The sequence below is a fragment of the Alexandromys fortis genome, unplaced genomic scaffold (assembly GCF_014885135.2).
Source record: "Alexandromys fortis isolate MF-2015 unplaced genomic scaffold, M_Fortis_MF-2015_v1.1 scaffold_80, whole genome shotgun sequence".
Lineage (NCBI taxonomy): Eukaryota > Metazoa > Chordata > Mammalia > Rodentia > Cricetidae > Alexandromys > Alexandromys fortis.
Genome location: NW_026068174.1, coordinates 4,527,954 through 4,545,373, shown reverse-complemented (window position 1 = coordinate 4,545,373; position 17,420 = coordinate 4,527,954). Strand labels below are relative to the sequence as shown.

General features: G+C 44.9%; 1 protein-coding gene across 1 annotated transcript in view; it reads right to left on the bottom strand.

Moving 5' to 3' along the window:
- Nucleotides 1-7,289: 7,289 nt before the first annotated feature.
- The window catches only part of Nlk (nemo like kinase), a 134,992-nt gene continuing 124,861 nt past the window's right edge, over nucleotides 7,290-17,420 (bottom strand). The window contains exons 8-11 of the mRNA XM_050128638.1: nucleotides 14,929-15,015; nucleotides 12,864-13,062; nucleotides 12,095-12,188; nucleotides 7,290-9,074 (exon numbers count right to left, since the gene is read on the bottom strand). Coding sequence (XP_049984595.1) covers nucleotides 9,020-9,074; nucleotides 12,095-12,188; nucleotides 12,864-13,062; nucleotides 14,929-15,015 — 435 coding nt within the window. The 3' untranslated portion in view covers nucleotides 7,290-9,019. The remainder of the gene's footprint in view (nucleotides 9,075-12,094; nucleotides 12,189-12,863; nucleotides 13,063-14,928; nucleotides 15,016-17,420) is intronic.

The following is a 17,420-nucleotide window of genomic DNA, read 5'->3' as shown; positions in this document are numbered from 1 at the left end:
ATCAAGAGTGATTGAAGCGATCGAATGTGGGACCCCAGGAGGACTGGGAGAGATGAGCCATGGACACTCGTGACGGGAAGAAAGTAGAGAGGTAAATGGCGGAGGCCCTGCTGAGAATGTCAGTGCCTCAGGAGTTTGGGATGTTCTGCCTTCAAGAGGGCCTGGCCATAGTGCTTTAGAGGGAAGGGCTTTGGAGACGTGGCCTATGGACAAAGCGCCCAGTGCCACAAGGCAGTAACAGAGGAAGGTGGGTGAGGGTGGAGATGTGGCCTTGGGGAGCAGGAAGGCTGGTGAGCTGGCTTCAAGGAATGGGAAAATGAACAGCCTGTGCTGTGGGGAAAGTAAGCCCTAGACAAAGCCAGGTGCCAGTTTCTGAGGTGACTGCTGAGGGTGTGGACAGTGAGGAGGGTCGGGAGGGAAAACAGCAGCAGACATCTGAGTAGATGACCATTTGAGAACAGGGTTCCACTCTCAGGTTGGCTTGCCTAGGCCCTCGGGGTCAGAGAACGAACACTCAGTATCCAGAACCTTTTAGAGGTGCTCCCAGGTAATTTTTCTAAAACAAAACAGGCAAACAAACCCAAAACAGGACAAAAGGCAAGTACCAAAGGAACCTTACACTGCTGAGGAGAGTCTGTGTGAAGTTAAGGCTTTCAAGAAAAGCTATTCCTGTCCTCAGCTCAGTCCTCAAGATCTATGTGAATAGCTTCCCTTCTCTCCAAACCATTCGTGTGTGTGCGTGTGTGTGCAGCCCTTACGAGGGCCCAATGCCTCGTAAGGAAAGAGACTCTGTCCAGAAGTAACAAGGCAAGAGCTGCACCTGCCTCCAGCCCCAGACTCTTAAAACTAGCGGGAATGGTGTTCAGTTCAGACCTTCCCCCAGTTCCTTCTTTACAGGGTTTGTAGTCCTTTCCAGACCAGGGCCCAGGAAAGGCCTGACCAGGCTGGAGAGATGGCTCAGCAGTTAAGGGCACTGGCTGTTCCATAGGACCTGGGTTCAATTCCCAGCAACCACATGGTGGCTAAGAACCATCTGTAATGAGATCTGGTGCCCTCTAGGCATACAAGCAAACAGAACACTATATACATAATAAATCTTTAAAAGAAAAAGACTTCCCAGCACTGAAGAGTAGTCCTAAGGAAGGAGTGGCTGTTTTGAGTTCTGCTTAACCCTGTACAGTGAGTAGACCCTGTACTCCATCCTGTGGCTTCCAGCTTCAGACATGTGGGGCCCCAAGCAGGCTTCTGCCCAGGGAACACAGCAAGTGTGCAGCTGTGAGTGTGCAGCTGTGTACCCGGCCAGGTTGTTATCTATAGATAAAGATTTCAAGGCCAGATGCTTCCACTGGAAGGCCCTTCCTCCAAATGAACACCACCAGCCCCAGTCTTGTGTTCCTTCAGTGAGAGCCCAGAAGTTCTTTTCTATTTTTAAGTTTTTGTTTGTTTTTTGAGATAGGGTCTCTTTACACAGCTTGAGTGTACTGGAATTCATTCAATAGACCAGATTTGCCTCCAACTCACAGAGATCCGCCTGCCTCTGCCTCCCGAGTGCTGGGATTAAAGGCGTGCGCCACCATCGCCCGGCTGGTTGTTTGTTTTTGAGACAGAGTTTCTCTGTATAGCTCTGGCTATTCTGTGTTTGTTTGTTTGTTTCTTGAGACAGGGTTTCCCTGCGTAACAGTCCTAGCTGTCCTGGAACTAGCTTTCGTAGAGCAGGCTGGCCTCAAATTCACAGAGATTCTGCTCTGGCTACTTGCTTCATAGAGCAGGCTGGCCTCAAACTCAGAGATCAATCTGCCTCCACTTCCGGAGTGCTGGCATTAAACCACCTCCCAGCAAAATAAATAAATAAATAAATAAAAATTGTTTTTTAAATCAATTTCTCTCCCCCGCTCTCTCTGTGTAGGGCACAGGCATGTGGGTACAGTGCCCACAAAAGCTAGAAGAGGATGTTAGATGCCCAGGAACTAGAATTAGTTACAGGTGGTTGTGAGCTGCCCAGTGTGGGCGCTGGGAACTGAGCAGTATACACGGTTCACTGGTGAGCCATCTCTGCAGCCCCCAAACTGAAATTCTTACCGTGGGGAAGTCATGTGGCCCTGGAGACTGGATGAGGAGGGCGCACAGCCGCTCTGCACTCATCGCCCTGTTCAGTGACTGGCCCGTCCTTGTGGAAAGAGGCTGTGCTTAAGGCCTCTTTAAAGTACTTGCCTACCAGGCCTTTTACATTGAACGCAACAACAAAAACAACAACTAGACAAAGCAAAAGACCTCGGCGGCGCTGTGGAATCAATGTATCCAGTCGACCCAAGTGTTATGATACACAGACACTATACAGTGATGAGTCCCAGACGAGTGTCACCAAGTGGGATTAATTCAGATAAGGCTTTAGCTTTCTGAAAACCTTAGTAAGTGGGTAGCCTAGTTATTGGACATAACAAAAGCTAGCAGAGAAGGGAACACGCTTTATAGCCTTACATTTGCTAAAACCGCAACAAGCAATGCTTCTTTCTACTAAATATATCAGCAAAAAGATCCCTAAAAAATTATTTGCAGGCTAAGCATGGTCTAATGTCATGTCTAATCACAATCCTGAGCGGCGGAGGCAGGAGAATCGGGAGTTCAAGGGTGTACTTACTTGACTACATGGCGCATTCAAGGCCAGTCTAAACTACGTGGAAACCCTGCCTTTGGGAAAGAAAAAAAAAAAAAAAGTAGGGCTCTTAACTTCCAAGAGGTTTTACTCCCAGCCCCACATAGTGGCTCACAACCATCTGAAATGAGATTTGGTGCCCTCTCCTGGCGGGCAGGCAGACACGCAGGGAGAATGCTGTTAACACAATAAATAAATCCTTTTTTTGGGGGGGGGTGGGGGTTATTCCAAATTAGGCAAATAAAACAGAATTCCTTGAATCAATATTCTAAGAGATTTGTCATTTCTTCTTAATCTCGTTGAAGAATCTATTTAAAATGACTAGCCCAAACTCTCTTTGCTCCTCTTCAATGGTAACTTCTTACTCAGCCACAGCATCCAAGAATTCAATGCATCTCTTTAGATCTGGTTTTGTATCACAGAATTGTCTGAAAAGAAGTCTTCCTATTGGCTGCTTGTCACAAAGGCTGCTAAAATCCTTTTCGATGGGGTATCTTAGGTCAGAGTGCAGGACAATAAATAAATCTTAAATGTGTGTATTATTTGAGACAAGCACCCCAGTGACCCCCAGTGGTAGGAAGGGAATCCTGGCGTTATAATCACCCCTGCTTCCCTCTGTCCACCACTTAACCCGCATTTCCCTCCTCACCACGCAGCCCGCCTCCTCCATCCTGTCCTTGTGTATTTAAGCGCAGGTGATGGTCACTCTCTGAGAGCTTGTCCCTTTCCACTGTGAGCATTGCCCTGGGCGTGTTTTCCACTGTGGCCTACGGTGTAAGATCAGATTCAAGACGGTCCAGTGCTTTGGAAAATGGTGAGCTCTGGAAAACTGCTGTGGCTTCTCACTGATATGCTCACACCTCACCAAAGGATAGCCATCAAACCAGAGCTAGGATCCTGCCAATGCTAGAGATTCGGCACGGGGTGGGGAGACTGGGGACTAGGAGACTGAGAACCATCCCCTGAGCTCCGTGGTTTCACCAGGCTGCTAGGGCTGGGCTGCCTTGAGAGGTTATCCTTTTTTGTGACAAAGAACCAGTGTGTGTTGGCAGATGGGCAGGGATTAATCCTGAAAGACAAAACTGTTTCATCCTTAGCTCTTCTGGAGTTATGCTTTGAAAGCTGCATTAGCCAGGGCCTGGCAGTACCTGCCTTTAACCCCAGCAGTCCCTGGCGGTACCTGCCTTTAACCCCAGCATTCCCAGCACAGGGGAGGCAGAGGAGGGACAAACACTTTACCACTGAGCTCCACCCTCTAATGCAGCTTTCTTTCTCTTTTTTGGGACAGGGTCTCACTGTGGAGCTCTGGCTGGCTTAGAACTCAGTATGTAGACCAGGCTGGACTTGAACTCAGAGATCTTGCTGCTTCCCAGGGACTGGTATTAAAGGCATGTGTCACCACACCTAGTTTCCAGCATTAGGCATTTTCAGCTACATGGGTTTCAAATTTTAAGTACATTTTGGTGGTGGAGGTGAACTTAGTGACCCATTCCTTTATGATCTGCCCACTCCCTCCCAACTTCATGTCTCCCTTTTTTTATAGTTGACTGATTATGCTGACCAAATATATACATGAGTGTTGTGTCCATATACATGAGTATGTATCCATCCATGTACATACGTGTATCCATCCATATACACGAGTGTGTCCATATACATGAGTGTGTGTCTGTTCACTGGACTGTGGTCTTCTGACCAGGAGTCATATTTTTTGTTTTGTTTTTTGAGTCAGGGCCTGTGTAGCCCTGGCTGTCCTGTGACTTGCTCTGTAGACCAGGATGGCCTGTGATTAAAGGAATGATCCACACTGATGGGCAGGAGTCATATTTGTAAGAACACTGACTTTCCTTCTCCCAGAAGGAAATATCAATAGCTCCTCAGCAAGGGATGGGGCCTCACGAGTTCCTTCCCACTCCATGCTGGAATGCTGACTGGTGTGCAGGCAACCACAGTGCTGTAAGCTTGTGAGGGTGGTGCTCCTGTCACACCCAGAAGAGTCCTCCCAACCTCCCGACCTCTGGCTCTTACAGTCTTTCCCGCCACCTTTTCTCAATGGTCCCTGAGCCGACAAGGAATAATGAAGAGGGAGGTTTCATTGAGGAGGGGGATGGGAGAGGGATGACCAACACTAGGGATGTTTGAAAGTCATATGGAAGCTACTGTTTTATAAGTTTCTTAAATATATAAGCATATATATTAAGCATGGCATGGTGGCGCACGCCTTTACTCCCAGCACTTGAGAGGCAAAGGCAGGTGGATCTCTGTGAGTTCGAGACCAGCCTAGTATACTTAGTGAATTCCAGGCCAAGCTGGAGCTACAAAGTGAGACCCTGACTCAAATACATACATACATAAATGCATTCAAAAGAGTGTAACTGGCCACCTTATACAGGGAATAAAAAGTCGTATGTTGCCAAATAAAAATCCCAGTGCCAGGTATGGGATACTTTCCTTTCAGGTATATCTTTAGGGGGTATCCTGAGACCCCAAAACAATACAGGCTATTTGCCACTGCTCTTGGAAGTCCACCAGAACTTGATGGTAAGACTGCTCCTGGATACACCACACACCTTGGCCACAGGACATGGAGAAGTCAAGTTGATACTGACCAGGAAGCATCCTCCTTACTGGCTATCTGTCACAGTACCAGAAGGTGACAGGCAGGCTGCCAGGGGACGCTGGGGTAGTAATTAGCAGTCCTACCCAGCTGTGAACTGCAGTAATGACCAGTGTGGTAAGATCGTCAAAGGAGACAACAGTGGCATGCATGTTCCGGGATAACCAACCACTTTCTTATTAGACTTAAGACCTATTCCACAGGAAGAGACACATGCCTGGTACTGTAGATTTATCCAAGAGTCCTATTAAATCTGAATATCTTTTAATTCAGCTTGTTTTGATTCGGCTTGATTGGGATTTTTGCGTCGACAGAGAGCTCGTGTTAGAAAATATTTCTAACAGTTAAGTACTCTTCATCACTAAGCCATCTCCAGCCCCTGATGTTTTTAATATAAAAGTAACATTTTGAGTGATATAATATGGAAGAAAAAACAAAAATTCCAGATAAGAGAGTATTGCCAATAACTGCAGCTGACTTGATCTGTCCAGACTCAGTCTTCTAGGAGCCTTAGCAATTCTGAACCAATTTAGCCAAGACACCCAAATCACAGCTCTCTTGGATTGATAAGCAGGTCATATTAGGAAGCCATCAGTAAGTTCTCTCTACTGTCTGTGAAGAACTTTAGTTTCAAAGTTAAACGTCTACTTTCGAATGCTCTTGTGAAGCTGGGTACTCATGCCTGTACTTCAGCACTCTGGAGGCCAAGGCAGGGTCATGTCAATCGTGGCAAGTCTGGTGGGCCAGAGTTATAGCAGAGAGACCCTCTCTCAAAACTAAACTAAACCAAACCAAACACCAAACCAACAACAAAATATGAACAGTCAACTTTCCCATATCTGGAGGGAAAAAAATCCATTCATTTCCTGTGAGCTGTGCCTGGTTGTGCTATAATCCAAGCTACTGGGAAAGCTGAAGCAGGAAGGTTACAAATTCAAGGCTGGGAACTCAGCTTGACCCTGTGTCAAAAATGTTTGAAGCCCTAGGTCTGAGCCTCAGCAGTACAGAAAGGGAGGATGCAAATACCACTTTTAGATTTAAGAATGCAGAACAGTATGGGCGGGAGTGTAGTTTAGCTGGCAAAACCCTGGGTTCCACCCCAGCACTGACCTTGGGAAGCAAAGACAAGAGGATCAAAAATTTAAAGTAATCTTTGTAGAGTCAGATGGGCAGCACTCAGGAGGTAGAGGCAGGTGGATTTCTGTTCCAGGGCTATTACACAGAGAGACCGTGTCTCAGGGGTGGGGTAGTAATCCTTGGCCACACAGAGTTCACAGCCAGCATGGGAAAAAAAAAAAAAAAAGATGGTATTATTTTGTCCGGCCTCAAGACACGTATGGGAAGGTTAGGCAGTCTGGTTTCTGGTCTGAATTATGTTGCCACAAAGTCCCAACTTCCTCTTTAGTGTCTAGGGCTTCTAGGGACAGGGGACAGAGAGGAGGAGGGAAAGTTGTGTGTCTCGCTAGTCTGCTTACCCATAGCCACCTACTTTTATTTAATGTGTTCAGTCCCAATATATCAGGGGAAGATGCCACATGAAAACAAGACATTCCTATCGTACATATTTAGATCATGCAGTCTCTGGTGTCATTTAACTGAGCTTCCAATACATTCTTGGGAAGGATTAGAAACAGACAAGCATGCTCCATCAGTCCCGGACTCTCTGAATGTGGCTGACAATGAGGGCTGACTGAGAAGCCAAGGACAATGGCACTGGGTTTTGATTCTACTGCATGTACTGGCTTTGTGGGAGCCTAGTCTGTTTGGATGCTCACCTTCCTAGACCTTGGACTTCCCACAGGGCAGGGAACCCTGACTGCTCTTAGGTCTGGAGAGGGAGGGGGAGGGAAATGGGAGGAGGTGGAAATTTTTAATAATAATAATACCAAACAAAAAAACAGACAAGCAATTTCCACAAAGCTAAGAGTGGAAGTCAGAGCAAAGGCTGCACCGAAGAGAAACAAGGTGTGTGTGTGGGTGTGAGATGGGGTGGGGGGGTGGAAGTAAGACAGCGACATATCATTTTCAAATGTCACATTTAATGTTTTCACCACTGTACTTCAAATCTACATTGTACAAAGTGACCAGAAAGTGTGCCACGGTAACTGACCAACCTCTGAGATTGTACCTTTCATACCAGTGTCTTCTCGGGCTCTTTTGATACTAAACACGTTTCTCATTCAAGTGAATTGAAATGCTTCAGTTGGGTTGATTCTCAGGAGCCTCATAAAAAAAAACAAAAACAAAAACAAAAACAAAGATATTGCACCATCTTTGTTTAGTAATTCAATGTTTGTTTCTTTCACAGCAAATAATTACTTCATTGAAGTTAAAACTTCCAAACATAACTTAATAGTCTTCAAATTCAGCTCAGATCACTCAGATGAAAATACTCTGCTAAATACAGATAACTTACAGTAACTTTAACAGTTAATTGTCCATAACACACACCAAGCTTTTCCTAGACCAGTTTTAAGACGATCCGTTAGTACTCCTTGTACAGGTGAAAAACGCTCTTCGATTTTCTTGTCTTTTTATTTTTAATATAAAAGTTGGAAGGGACATTCAAGTTTCAAGTCTCCACATTGAACTTAAAAAAAAAAATAGTCATCATCAGCGTGTGGAGGTAAACAAGCCAAGTTGTGTAACTCCAGGAGGTAGAGGCCTTCGATTGGTGTTCCTATTTACATATGCACAGAGTTCAGTGTTCCAGCAGGAAAAAGAATTTGTCGAAAAGCGGTAAGCTATTTACTACTGTGACATTTCAAGACTCCCACAGCTCTGCCTAAGGACACAAACACATTTGACAGGATTCCCTATGTGCCTTGGTGGCTTTAATTTTTTAAAAAATTTCTTTTTGTCTTTTATTTATTATTTTTCACTGTCCAGTGCAGGAAAAGTCTCACAGAATTTCACAGACCTAAAATGTGCAAGCTAGTTCTCTCTATACAGCAGTGTTGGGGTTCTTTTGAAATTAGCCCAGAGATGAATTATTTACACACATGAAGGATGCATGCTTGGGTCTTTTTTTCTTTTTATGTAAGAAAGAGCAGAAAAACTTCTAATAAAAATAGATTAAATATATATATATATATTTATACTGGGTAAGGAAAACAGGGTTAGTCTCTCTACGCACGACATTGGAGCTCAGACAGCACACATCACCATCACGGCTCTAATGAGAAGCCAGGTATAGTGCTTGATCATTAGGTGGCGTGCCCCTCCCGCGGCCTCCCCCAGGCGCAGCCACGATCAGCTCCCGTGGCTCCATGATTGGTCACAGGCAAGCTTTCTAGACTCTTCAGTTTTAGAAAACCCTAAATCTTTAGGAATGGCTCAAATATCAAAATGTATGACTATTTGTGTGTGTGTGCGCGCATGTGAATAATCTCGCTTCATTAAAAAAAAAAAGAAAAAAGAAAAAGAAAAACAAAACATAAACCCCAAACGCCTAAATTTGGTTCAATTCTCGTTTGTTCTGAGTCGAGCCATAACAGCTGCACCGAATTCTTTAACCATGTGCAACTCTGGGTAAAATATTTTTTTTTCTTCTAAAAGCACAACCACTTTACAAGATTAAAAGTCTAGTAACATTTCTAAATATTATTCATATCATACAAGTAGTGGTTGTTAATTTAAAACTTCATTAGTAAAATTACAGTACAAGCATGATTAACCCTCCAGAATTGCAAATCCCAGACTCCAGTGAAAGCTACATTACATCTTCAGTAGTACAGTGTCTTCCTCTGTCACTCCCACACCAGAGGAGACGGTGGCATCTCAGACGGCTGAGCAACGGTGGAACTGGAAGAGAAGGGAGAGCCCACAATCAGTGCACCTCACGGGTGAGAGGGCAGCTCCACTGAGCGCCAGGAGCTTTTCTGCATTTCTTGTTTCTGTTGCTTTATCTTTTCTCCATTGACTTGTTTGCCAACATTCATTAGAGATCTGTTATCTTCAGTGGTTTACAGGGACAGGATCCTGGCCTTCTACCTCTATGGAAAATACACGTACAGTGCCTTCCATGGAGTCTACTCCATGATGTAAAGTAAATGGTAGCTATCATAAACAACGTTATCCATATTCAGTCAGGAAATCCCCGTAAGAAGTACCTCTCACAACAGTGCCAGCTAGAGAGGGCCTATGAGAAGGGGCCTCGTGAGCACTCTCTCAGGGGTATTACTGGAGCAGAGGAGCCAGGGGCCAGCAATTGTTATCACAGACCTGGTATTGGTGGCAGAGTCTAGGGTTATCACTTTCCCGCCTAGAGACCAGGATAACAATGACTAGCACCTAGAAGGTGCTAGAACACCTAATCTCCTGGGAAAATATTAAACAAAGTAATTTAAAAATCACAGAAAAGTCAAGATGCAAGTTAATGCCAGCTTTCTACACGGAAAAAAAAATGAAAGGAATGAAAGGCAACTGATCTTACTAATTTCAGACACAATTCTTGAGTTTGGTTCAGAAGCTTCAATGCAGGGAAGGCCCTACTTCAGTGTGGGAAAAGGAAAGAGTAGGGAGTGGGGGAAAAGAAAAGAGAGAAAGGCCAGGGGTAGGGGTGGGAGTGGGATGAAACTCAAATCCACCCTTTGTCCTATGTCGTGAAACAGCTTGTGGTTCTTTGCTACCTGGCTTCATATTAATATTTGCCAATAGAGGGCGCAGGAGGGCGCTGCAGGCTGGAGCACTAGGCAGCATCTTCCCTTCGCGTTTCTCTAAGTTTCTCTGCCTTTCTGACGGGCCAGTTCTGCCCACCTTGGTACATCTCCCCGCTAATGCCGTATGCTCCAGAAGATGCAGACCCTCTTCAAAAAGGCTCCTGGGCAGGGGACCTCTGAGTTCAATTTCTTCCTTGTTTTTTTCCTCTATTGGTATATATGGAGTAGCTGCCTTTTGCACTTGCTACTTCGAGACCCCCACCCCCACCCCCGAAGCTAATTTTGTATTATTCTAGAAGTTAGATGTCTTCTCCTGGCTAGCAATCCCCAGGATTAAAATCTCCCCACATTGTTAAAGTGGCTTCTGTTTTCCCACTGGAAACAAGGGAAAGACAGAATGAAGCTTGCTAGAATCCAAAGTGAACTCAGCTCCCCACAAGCAGCCTGGATGCTCCTCTATATAGGAGTCATCTACCTGTTTGCCCGTACCCACCCCACAGGCAGCCCACCCAGGCTTATTGACACGGAGACTGAGACAGGAAGATGAATAGGAGAGCAGCCTGGGCTACAAGGTGAGAGCCTGTCTCAAAGAAACAATGAAACAAGACAAAACATGTGAACACACAATAAACAAAGAGGGAGTCAGGTGGAGTACACGCCTGGCTGGCAGTGCTGAGGCAGGAGGATCAAGAACAAGGCGGGCTTGGGCTCACTTGGTGAAGACCCAGATCAAACTGAACAAATAAATAAACTAACAAACCAATAAATAAATAAATAAATAAAGATCAAGCCCACTCCCAGCGCCCTTAGCTGTGTTATCAAGAGGATGGGAAGGGGGTGCTGGAGAGATGGCTCAGCGGTTAAGAGCACTGACTGCTATTCCCGAGGACCTGGGCTCAATTTTCAGCACCCACATGGCAGAGCTAACAATTGTCTGTAATTCCAAAATCTGACACCCACATACAGACAGATGTAAATGCAAGCAAAACATCAACGCACATAAAAAATTAAAAAATTATAATAAAAAAGGATGGGAAGGTGGCAGGGCTCACACTGGTGCTGCAGAGACCCATTCCCTACCCTACAACCGAGCAGCATGGCTTTCTGGGAAAAAACAAAACTGCTAAACTCACGATGGAAGTCAGTCCCAGGATGAAGACAGAGGCTTACTGATATTTATTACATCAACTTTCTATTAAACTTTTTTTTTTTTGAGGTGTGGTCTCATGTTGCCTATGCTTGAACTCACTGTGGTGCTGACCTTGAACTCCCTTCTTGACTCTACTTCTTTTTTTTTTGGTTTTTCGAGACAGGGTTTCTCTGTGTTGACTCTACTTCTTAAGTGCTAGGATGATGGTATGGGAGGTCCTTCTGTCTATGTGATGCTTTTATTGGTTGATGAAAAAAGAAACTGGCTTGGCCTGACAGGGCAGAGTAGAGCTGGGGGGGGGGAACTAAACTGAATGCTGGGAGAAAGGAATGCAGAGTCAAGGAGAAGCCATGTAACCCCACTGGAACTTTACCCGGTAAGTCACAGCCATGTGGCGATACACAGATGAATGGAGATGGGTCTATATTTAAGATATGAGTTAGCCAGAAACATGCTTAAGCTATTGGCCAAACAGTATTGCAAATAATATGGTTTCTGTGTGATTATTTCAGGGCTGAGCAGCCAAGAACAAGCAAGTGGCCCACTACAATAGGATGACAGGCATGTAATACCATGCCTAAAATCTGTATTATTAAAAAACAAAATACAGGTGGGTGGTGGTGGCTCACACCTTTACCCCAGCACTTTGGAGGCAGAGGCAGGCGGATCTCTCTGAGGTCGAGGTCAGTCTGGTCGGCAAACCTTATACCAAAACAGCTAGAGCTGTTAAACAGAAAAACCCTGTCTCAAAAAAACAAAACACAAAAACAACAAACAAGCAAATAAAAAATAGGGCCAGCAAGACAACTTAGCAAGAAACAGTGCTTCCTACCAACCCTGATGACCTAGGTTTGATCCCCAGAATACACATGAGAGAACTGACTCCCACTTTCATACACAAAATAGTTAAAAACAAAACAAAATCAAATCCCCCCAAACACCCAAACCATGCTGAAGAACAAAATCACAGCACCCTCCTCTAGCTCTGAGGTGCGAGCTGTGCAGGCAGTTACCTAATAAAGCTCTTAAAGGCAGCAGACTGCGGGTTGATGCAGAGAGGCACTCTGTTTCCTTTCTGCTGTTCCAAAATGAACTGGTGGATAATTTCTGTGGAGAAAACAAACACTGTCCACGCCACTGCCAACACACGGGCTGGAAGCGTGGATTCCCAGCTAAGGCAGCGGCCTGCTGGGTAGTTAGCTCACACGCACATCCTCTATCAGTCCCAATCAAGTTCTACTTTTCTGGAGCTGAAATGATGGTTGTTGCTAAAAACAGACAAAAACTTCCCCGGAGGCGCTGCCCAGGCTGGAAGCTCCGCCAGCAGGGAGAGTCTGCGTGCATAGCATTATAGGGGATCCCCTCAACCCTCTACCCCAGGGAGAATCCTCAGCGCAACTGTGTGAGTAAATTTTCAAATCCCCTTTCTCATCACCATTCTCTTTAGTGGATTCACTCTTTTACTTTGTTAAAAACAAAACAAAACAAAACAAAAACCCATCAAACGTTACATAAAGAAGTCCACTACGTTTTATTTACTGAAGCAACACTGTGAATTCAGATATATTCTGAGTCTTTCATTATAAACTGAGTTTTCATTCCCCTGGAAATAAGGCTAACTTGCCATTCACTGCGCACACACACATGCTCTGCACAGACAGCTACATGCAAAGCTGAAACAGACATTGGCCAGCTTTGGCAAGCCCCTGACTCTGGATCACTGCTGTGTAATCAAAGACGTCCCTGGTCACCATGTCTGACTGGATGACAAAAGGCACTCACCTTTAACCTGTCGGACCGAGCTGAGGTTCTTCTCAAAGGTATCATCAAATTTGGGGTTGGTGACAGGCTCAAAGTCACTGGTGTAGACTCTTCCCGTCGAGGTGGAGAAGCAGCACTTACACATACACGTGTGGTATCTCAGCCGCCCTTCATCTAGGTAGGGGTGGGCTAAGGCATCCTTAGCGGAAATCCTTTTTGACTGAAATCAAATTCAGAGACCAGCACATCAACACTACAGATGAGCATGGCTGTCCATGTAGAAGCTTTCACAGACTGAATTACATGACGCAGCTTATACTCGATGTACAGAACATGCTGGGTAGAGAGGGACAGCTGAATTTAGGGGGTGGGTGACAGGAGTCTGAGTAGACTCAGAATAACAACTGTCACTTTGAAATGTCCTTCTGAAAATCTGGGAAGTTCCTACCTTGAGACAGATGTGCACAGGGCCCCCAAATGACAAATACCATGACATTTAAATATGCAATGCTTTGCATTTTAGACAACAGGCCACACTTCGGAGAAGTGTCAGCATTTAGGAGATGCCATCATACTGGCAATTTTAGGAAGCTGCTCAGAACTTCTATTCTCTTTGACTACAGAGCGACAGGGCAAAGCTGAGGGTTAGCAGAGGTGTCGGTGGGAATGTCAGACTGACACCAGTAGCAGCAGCCCAGCAGCAGCAGCAGCAGCAGCAGCAGCAACAACAGCAGCAGCAGCAGCCTATCCTCGGGCTTTTGAAGTCTTCCAATTCCAATTCTAACAGTTAACACACCAGCGCACCAGACTTACTGACCCATACACTTCAAACTCCAGAAAAAAAAAATAAAAAAAAAAATAATAAAGGAAAACCAGTGTTCAATGAACTACGGAGAAGTGGCTCTTACAGGACTCCAGGATGGGCTCCATGGGAGACAGGGCAAAGATGACTCGCTGCCTTGATTACAGGATGTGTAGCAATTCATACAACCTCAGGCTTTCCGGTTCCTAAGGCCACAAGCTAAATCATCTCACTATCCCAAGGGCTCATGGGAAGGTGGCTTTAAATTCACCATGTGGCTAAGAGGACCTTGAAACCCCAACTTCACCCTGCAAGTGAGACTGGTTCAAACCCAACAATTTTGCCCCTAATTTCTCTGTCTCTCTCTCTGACAAAGCCCTGGCTGTCCTGGAACTCACACCAAGCTGGTCTTGAACTCACAGAGATCTGCTGGCCAAGTGCTGGGATTACAGGCATGTGCAGCCACACCCAGCCCCCTCGTGAACCTACCTACAGACAGTCGTGTGGATCATGAGAAAGATGCTCTCTTCTCACCACAGACCAAGGTAAACTTACTGTCCGTAATTTTGTGGGTTTTTTTTTTTTTTAACATTTTCTTTTTTAAATGCTTCCATTTTCATCTTTGTTGACAATAATTATCATCACAGATATGAATGATAAATAATTTTTGGATGAATGAACAAATAAATGGCAGACATCACAAAGCAGTTAGTAGCCCATGTCCAGCCCAGAAAAGAGGTTTAGGAAAGTTACAGCCCTCAACCCAAAGAGCAGACATTTCCACATGCCACACAGTGGGTGATTTTTCAAACAATCAAATTTTCCCCCTTTTGTTTAACTTTGGTGTCAAACCCTTTTATAAACACCAGGATCATAAAAATGGTAATATCTTCTAGGTCTCTGCTTAAGCTCTACTTATATCTGAGCACCAGTGCTCAAATGTCCATGTAATGGGTTAGCATGGGGAACACAAAACGGGCTGGAGCCTGTCATTCCAGTCATCATGACACTGCCAGGCTACTCAAAGCCAGGATGCTTCTTAGAAAACTATTTTAAAATTTATTTAATAAATCTAAAAACAGGAGCTGGAGCGATGGCTTGTTGCTCTAACAGATGACCAGGACTCAGATTCTAGCACGCACATGGTAGCTCACAACCATCTGACTCCCTCTTCTGATCTTTGAGAGCACCAAGCATACATGTGGTGCACAGACATACATGCAGGCACAAGAGTCAACACACAAAATTACAGAAATAAAAAAGGATAAAAGTAAACACACTTACTGGATCAAAGACCAACATCCTGCAAAGTAGATGAACAGCTTCATGTGTGGCCTGGCTGGATAGAGTGTAGAGTACAGGAAGGGATGGCTGTGAAAAGAGAAAAAAATTTCAACCATTTAGGCCTTTAGGTATTCTAGATGGATATGGAATATAGCCAATTCACAGCACAAAAATTAGCCAGCTAAAAAGATGTTGTGAGTCAGGTGCGCTGGCACACACTTTTAATCCTAGCACTCAGGAGGCAGAGGCAGGCGGAGCTCTGTGAGTTCGAGGCCAGCCTGGTCTACAGTGTAAAGCCAATCAGGGATACACAGTGAGACCCTGTCTCAGAACAGCTCAAAGGGGGCGGGGGAAGGAGATGAAAGGTAGTCTTCAGAAGGGACAATTCGCATTGACTTCCAGCAACATACCTAATCAGAGTACAAAAAAAAATCATGACAAATGAAAACTGATCCGATAAGCAAGGAGGCTGCTTTGACAAAGAAGGGAAGACTAACATGTTTAATGATGAGAAAAGAAAAAGAGATAAAAAAAAGTTGGACTGGGTGGTGGTGGCACATGTCTTTAATCCTAGCACTTGGAAGGCAGAGGCAGAAGGATCTCTATGAGCTTGAGTCCAGCTTGGTCTACCAACCGAGTTCCAGGAAAGGCTCGAAACCCTGTCTCCAGAGAGAGAGAGAGAGAACATTTGGACCACACCCTCATGAGTGTGCTCGTGCTACGGTGGCTTTCACCTGGCTGTACAAGGGTCTTTGGCAGGTGTTCCTTTAGTTCCTACCCAACTATCAAAAGGTTTAGACTCTGGCTGGCACCGATGGGCCTGTGACTGAGTCTGCATGTTAATTGAGGACACTCCATGTATACTGGAGAGCAGGATGCACATAAAAGAAACCTCCACCAGAACCAACTTCTATTTACCCTCTGAGTCTGCTGATGTCAGACAAGGTCCCTGCAGGAGACAGGACTGTTTTTGACTAAGCTAAGCTTTCCTCCATCTAAGACTTGAGTTGTAGAAAAGACAACACATTAAGAATGCTATATAGTGGTTTTGCCTGCCAAGAACCTCTGACTTGCAGTGAACATTCTTCCACTTTCAAAACCAGGGGTTTGGTTGGCTTGACTTCATTCTACCATCTTCGTAGACAGGTCTAGACAACTGAGTAACACTATTTTTTAAGAAATGAACCTGGCTCCAGAATGGATTCATAGTCTAAATCCCTAAACAGGTAATGAGATGGCCAGGTCCAACACACCCAACCACCCCTCCCATTTAGAATCAGAAAGCTGGCCACTCATCTTTTCAGCCTGCTGTGTCTACAGACTCTCCTGCCTCAGCCCGAGTGCCGGGATTTTAGATTAGCAGCACTATGCTTAGTTAAGAGCTTAATTTTGTTTTTAGAGACAACTCTCAGGGCATGGTGCCTGGCTCAGATTTTTACAAAAAGCATCTACTGCCTATAAAACCCTGTACAAGCTCAGCTTGGAGGGTGATCACACACCCAAGTGCCTATAGTCAGTCAAAGCCTACACCAACTTTAGTGTCTAGAGGCCTACTCTGAACCTTGAGACAGCTCGCAAGACCAAACGAATGGATGAGGTCATCATCATCAACATTCTGACTAACCAAACACAGCAATGTGCAGACAAGATACTGTCTTTGCCTATCAGCGCCGAGGACAGCCTTATCTGGTGATTTTGGGCCTACTGGAGACACCCGCACAGTATTGATGCTAGAGAATTGACTTGCCACTAATGGACATCTAAGTTTTACCCTGTGAAGATGACAATAGAGACCCATTCCCCATCTTAGCTGCCTTAGCATTGCCTGGCTTTCCCTTCATTCTCTCCTCTATGTCAAAGAAGTGACTATTGCAGGGAGTTGGATATGCTGTCTGTGATATGAGACACTTTGCCTCTTGTGTACTGTGCCACAAATAAGCCATTTTTACTTTAGAAAAAGAAAGGAAGAGAGAAAGAAATAAGTTTAATTTAAAGATCAGACTTACAACCTAAAACATTATTTAATCTCTGCAGTCCTCTCTCTTCCATAGACAAAGGATTAATAGTGGTAATAACTGTTTTTATGAGTAGAATATAAGGTATTTATGAGTAGTCTCAGAAGATGTCCGAGTGAACTTCTAATCAGTGCTAGAAATCACTACTAACTAAATAACTATTTCTACCTAACTTGGAAGATTTGGTAAAGTAGGAAGAGTTTACATAAAAACTACTTAAAAGCTTAGTGTGATGGCTAGCGTTGGTTGTCAACTTCATACACCTGGGAAGGAGGAGGCTCAATGAGGAACTGTCTCCATCAGCCTGGCCAGAAGGCATGTTTTTGTGCCATTTTCTTGATTGTTGACTGATGTGGGAGGGCACTAATTTTATTTTTATTACTTTGTGTGCGTAGGTGTGTGGGTGGGTGCTGGTGGCAAAGCACATGTGCAGATGTTAGAGGACAACTTTTAGCAGTGAGTGTTCTCCACCATATG